General features: G+C 37.3%; 1 protein-coding gene across 1 annotated transcript in view; it reads left to right on the top strand.

The window, feature by feature from the left end:
* PLCH1 (phospholipase C eta 1) overlaps positions 1-5,105 on the top strand; it is a 128,392-nt gene extending 123,287 nt beyond the window's left edge. Inside the window, exon 26 of the mRNA XM_018557026.1 lies at positions 2,754-5,105. Within this exon, the coding sequence (XP_018412528.1) occupies positions 2,754-4,747 (1,994 nt within the window). The 3' untranslated portion in view covers positions 4,748-5,105. The remainder of the gene's footprint in view (positions 1-2,753) is intronic.
* Positions 5,106-6,258: the final 1,153 nt, after the last annotated feature.

Genomic DNA, 6,258 nt, shown 5'->3' with positions numbered 1-6,258 from the left:
CCCCGAATCCCAAGGGCCGAAACCCACCAGATGTGATGGGGCTGTGCTGACCATTTTTTCCAGCGCAGGCCCAGTGCAAGACAAAGGCAGTTTGCCTTGTCACGGAAGGGCACCGTTCATGCAGTGTGTTTGTATGCAGTTTTTATTTCACTAAGCTGTGTCCCTGTGGGGATTTATCAAAACTGGAGCAGACAATCTGAAACAGGTGCCCATAGTAACCAATCAGCTTCACTCTCATTTTCAAATCTTAACTGAACAAACTGACAAGGGAAGCTGATTGGTTGCTATAGGCAACTGCTCTAGATTCTGTCTGCTCCAGTTTTGATAAATCCTACAAGTGGGGGAATTTATCAAAACTGGAGCAGAGAAAATCTGGAGCAGCCTTGCATGGCAACCAATCAGCTTCTTTCCTCAGTGTGTTCAGTTATATATTGAAAATTAAAGATAGAAGCTGATTGGTTACCATGCACAGTTGCTCCAGGTTTTGTCTGCTCCAGTGTTGATAAATTCCCTTCAGTCTCTTTTTATATAGCTTGTGCTTCAGTTTGCCAGCTGGGACTGGCCTTTTAGTTTGAATCCTAATATTACAAAAGGAAGTAGCTAACAGTCACCCCTTCCTTCAATCAACAGAGAGTTATTTTAACTGAAGAAACTATGATAACTAGGGATGTTTAGATACCAGTTCAGATACCAGTGCAGATACTTGGCATTTTCATGAGACCTACCAGAGTCGCAGGGGTTGCAGCTGGGACCTGGCTCTGGCGCTCCACCACTGTCCTGAAATCATTAGTCGGTATTGTTTTAGAAAAACTGTCACATGACAATAAACAAAAATGTATCAGTACTTGTATCTGTGAGCACTTGGAAAAGTATCAGTACTTGGAAAAACGGTATCGATGCATCCCTTTATTTATTTATAAAAACATTAAAACAAGGATGTACAAATCCCAGGAGCTCTGTGTGCTCCTTAAAAACTTTTCAATTTTTCTCTAGTATAGTCTTGTAGCTGGAAAAGTATTTTGTATCTGAACATCGCTAATGATAGCTATGACATTTTTTAATGTAACAAATAATATAGAAGTACCTCTGTTGATCAGGTATATTCCTTCTGTAATGTTTCAAAGAAATGAAAGAAAGTGTCTGATTTTCTATACTAATCAGTCATATTACAGTTGCAGTTCTTTCTAATTAAGGTCAGAAAAATGAAAGCAAGTATCTAACTGGTTGTTATATGTAACACTTCAACTATTTCTATATCTCTGTTATTCATACTACATACAGGAGACGGTATAAGCATGATCTGTTTAGCTCAGAATGAAAAGAGATTTAATATGTGGGAGCAACGAGAATGCAATATTGTCCAAAAGAAAGGATAAAGTCATTGTTCTCTTTCTGCCAGCTGATCTGTAACATGCATCTGCACAAAGCTATTCATTGTGTTAAACTGATTTCTGATTTTAACAGCATTGTTTTGTTATGTTTTCTAGTACAATTCTAACTAGGAAACTGCTAAAGGTAAAACAATATATATCCAGTGTGGTATTTCATTACCATTCCTTCCAGAAATATTACATCACATACTGGATGTAATATCATTATTCCGAGATTTTAAATGGTGGCAAAATGGTGTAATCATGCCTTCATTTCATTCCAAAAGTCTGCACAGTGCACAAAAAGTCCATAATTATGTCCTTGCACTTTTTCACATCATCCATATGTATGTCTATTTTAGTGAACCAAGAACCAATAAAACAAAAATTAGTTTATAAACTGTATTAAATTAACATTGCCAAATATGTATGTGAACATCAGACGTATATAGCGGAAACCAATATGCTTACATAAAACTGTTTTTGTTTGGTAGATACATTTCTATTCCCAATTGACTTCCTTCTAGACTCCCCAATCTTGAGCAGAGGGGAAGAGTGATTGTGGCAAAATTCAGAGCTAATTGTTACATTTAATAATATATAATAATAAACATATGAAAGATCAAGCCTGTAAAAATGAGAAATCATAGAAAACATTACTTTAATGTATTATTGTGGTCAGGTTATGGACATTTAAATATTTACATATTCTTAACAAGTAGTAAATAAGCTTTAAAACAAGCCCTCACTGACCTCCACAGCTGCAGACAATGTGGGGCATTTCATATTCAGTGTTCACAAGAGATACAATAAAATGATTCAAGTCAGGTTTCAGCATTCTGTTCTATGCTCTCCTTCTGGACACTTGCTCTATTTTACATTAGAGATTAGAAGGCTGGCAGGCTGCCAATGCACTGCTGGGGGCTGCCAGCTTGCTTCTGATATGAAGGTGAAAGTGCTTTCTGCTGCACAATTTGATGATGCATTACTCTAGAGTGCCTGCAGCTGCAATAGTCAGTGAGAGCTTATTCTAAAGCTTATTTACTGCTTCTTGAGATTATGTAAATAATTTTTAATGTCCAGATTTTGCACACAGTTCTTTTTTAAGGTAAACTAGGTAAAGGCAAAACTAGGTAAAATGTGTTTTTGCTAAAAAATACTGCGATTTTACTAAGAACAGCACAAACTGAACAACAAAGGTAATAATAGGTTATCAGCATATGCCCAACTGTAGGAACAATTACATACATATTTGTAAATGTTAAGCAAATATTTTAATATACAGTGACTGGCATTTTAGATATACCGGTCCTTTAAATATGCTTCATTGTGATGGTATGAAAAGTAACATTTATTACATTGATTGTTTTCTTCAATAAATAGGGAAGAAGAAAAGTAAGAGCCAAGGCAAACCACTGATGGAAGAACCAATACTTGAAAATTCCCGGAATCTTGCATGTCTTCCTAGAGATCCATATCAGGCTAACACCACAGCCAATGGAAATATTATACATAAAAAATGGCAGAGCTTACACTTAGATTATGGAAAACATATTGGTGACAATATCAGGGAGTTTAATGATACTTATACCAGTGAATCAGAAAATGAAAATGATGAACTCAAAAGGACAGGTTACATTGTGGACAATTCTAAGCCAAAAGTGTTTTCAAATATACAACCGGAAGAGGAGTTTTCAACCAAAACAGCAGCATGCAATGAAATAAAGGAATTTCCATCTATTACTAATTTATCAAGTACCATCTGCACTGATGTCAATAATTTACAAACCAATGCAGCTATGCTAGAAAATGATGTATCTCAAATTATAAATGAGGTTCCCTCTTTAAATGAGAGTGAGCTAGGCAGCTCAATCTCTGCATTGATTGGGCAGTTTGAGGCCACTGATGACAGAGCTAGTTTGACTCATGTCTCCAGTTTTAATGGCATCAATAGTAATCTACAGAGTTCTAGATATTCACAAATGATCACACCTTCCATTTCAACACCTAAAAAACTTTGTCCTGGTTCAACCCATGTAGACAGATTATTATACTCCAACATTGATACAACTGTTTTTTCTAGCTCTGAGACAACAGAATATTCAATGTACACAATTATTAATGAGGAAAACCTGTCAGCAGAAACGGGTAACATGTTAATGGATGCAAACACTGTGCAAGCAGAACACAGAATACCAAATGAATCAAGAATTTCTCTGTGCAAACCACCTTATCCTGAATTAAAGCCAAAGCCCTCAAAAGTGCTGTACCCTGAGATAAAGCCTAAGCTTTCAAGGGTTCGGCTAGCAAGCTGGGAAAGTCTACCGAACCGTGATTCAGTTTGCCATACAGACAATCCACACATTAAAATTCCTACACTGCCACTCATAAATTTCTCCAATAATGGTCCATCTGTTGTTCAAAAGGAAACTCAGGGTGTGTCATGCAGTTTTCAAGATAAAGACTTGAATTATAGGTCTTCTCCCCTGTTTTACCAAAATAATAACAGCCGTGATAGCCATTCAAAGAAAATGTATCAAGCTCAGATACTAAATGCCAATGTCAGCAAACAGGGTTTTGGTAATACTTATGATAAAGAAAAGCAAAAAGAATTCATCCAGTCAAATCGGTGTAAAGACCTTGACCAATTCCCAACTCCAGAAGTTTCAAAGGGCCATCAGTGCGGTGCCCAAAGAGGTAGCTTGCATATCCCACACTTACCCAAAAATCCTAGCCTTTCAACCCAAAGAACTAATCAATCTAGTCAATGCAAATCAAAGAGTCTTGGAGATCTGACTTCAGAGGACATTTCTTGCAATTTTGACAGCAAGTACAAGCAAATAAATAGGGGATTCCTTTTATCTGGTAATGCCGAGGATACAAAATGTTTTGCGAAAACTAGACACCAGTCAACAGACACACTGACTGAACAGTTGAGGAAACTGGTGTCTTATGACCAGGAAGACTGTAATAAAACATCATACTGTGATGAAGATGAATGGGACAAACCTAAACCTCTAGCTCGGAAGCTATCCTCCAGAAGTCAAAGTAGAGTGAGAAACATTGCAAACCGTGCCAAGGAAAGACAGGAAGCCAATAAGTTAAAACAAGTCAACCAAATTCCAAATGGTGTCGTTCTTAGGAACAAACCACCAATCTCCTCTCAGCCTGTAAACAGACATTCCACTGGCTCTTATATAGCAGGATACTGTAGTAAATTTAACTTTGATAGCCTGGAGGGCAGAGGTATACCAGAGGGTGCATGTTCTTCTCAAACTTATGGACACAGTGATCTGTTTAGTAGAGATCATTTTACTTATCAGACTGAGCCATGCAATACTGATGAACCAGAAGTATATTTCCTACTAAGATTGTAAATTGTACATAACTGTCAATGTAATGTTGTTTACAAAATGTTTGATTATAATGGGGACATTTTATTAGAATATTCCGAAATCTTAAATTATATAGCGATATAACTTTTTCTCCATTAACGGCTTAGTCTTCCTTTAGTTTTAAAACTGCCAATATCATCATCAACTCTGTAAATATATTCACGGACTCTTTTTTTCATTTTGTTTTTAATTCTAAAGTTAACATGGGTATAACAGGGAAATAAGAGCATGCAAACATGACAACGTTCAGTGTAACATGCATGTATATTATAAAGCAGCGAACTTATAAAATTTGCACATATCCGCTAAATATATTGGAATAAAATACTGATTTCCCTAATCCTGTCTGCTGTGTTTATAATGAAAGTCTTTGCATATACACATTTATTTTGCTATATATACGAGTGGGTATAAACGAGTAACTCCTGTTGAGCTATAGAATGCTTGTGCAGCGAAGCAGTGAACATACATGCAGTTAGCCTATTTATATCTCTACTCAGTTACCTTTTCACATTATTATTATAATACAGGATTTATATAGCGTCAACAGTTAGAGCAGCGCTTTACAATATAAGGAAGGCATTACAATCACAAGACGTTAAGGAGGGCCCTGCCCATGAGGGCTTACAATCTAAAACTGTGTGGATGGAGGAATCTCCCACTGGGCAAAGCTTCAGTATCTTGCTAGTCAACCCCGCTGGCTCTCAAAATACCTGAACAATGCCTGCATCCAATCAGATTGTTAAGGTATTTTGACAGCCAGCGGGGCCGAATGGCAAGATACTGAAGCTTGGCCCAGTGGGAGATTCCTCCATCCACACAGTTTAGCGTAGATGAAGGAATCTGTTGCACTTTTTTCCATCCATCTGACCATAGAAATATAGCGTCAACAGTTAGAGCAGCGCTTTACAATATAAGGAAGGCATTACAATCACAAGACGTTAAGGAGGGCCCTGCCCATGAGGGCTTACAATCTAAAACTGTGTGGATGGAGGAATCTCCCACTGGGCAAAGCTTCAGTATCTTGCTAGTCAACCCCGCTGGCTCTCAAAATACCTGAACAATGCCTGCATCCAATCAGATTGTTAAGGTATTTTGACAGCCAGCGGGGCCGAATGGCAAGATACTGAAGCTTGGCCCAGTGGGAGATTCCTCCATCCACACAGTTTAGCGTAGATGAAGGAATCTGTTGCACTTTTTTCCATCCATCTGACCATAGAAAATCTGCAGATAATCTATAGGTGTATGGCCAGCTTTAGACCATATGTATGACATATATCAGGCATTGTATTATAAGTTCACATGAACAGCAGATATGAAACAACATGCATTACTTTTGGATACCCCTCATATTTTCTTTATTATGTTCTGGACTTAAACACTGAATTTTAAAGAAAAATGATACATTCAGGTACATATTTCATATACCCTTTTTACATGTTTACCAAACTAACCTGAAATGCTGAAGCCAAAATTACATGCACTGCTAAATA

Source organism: Nanorana parkeri, unplaced genomic scaffold (genome assembly GCF_000935625.1).
Source record: "Nanorana parkeri isolate BGI_ZX_2015 unplaced genomic scaffold, ASM93562v1 scaffold263, whole genome shotgun sequence".
NCBI lineage: Eukaryota > Metazoa > Chordata > Amphibia > Anura > Dicroglossidae > Nanorana > Nanorana parkeri.
Note: the sequence above shows the minus strand (reverse complement) of the source record. Positions and strands in the feature narration are given on the sequence as shown.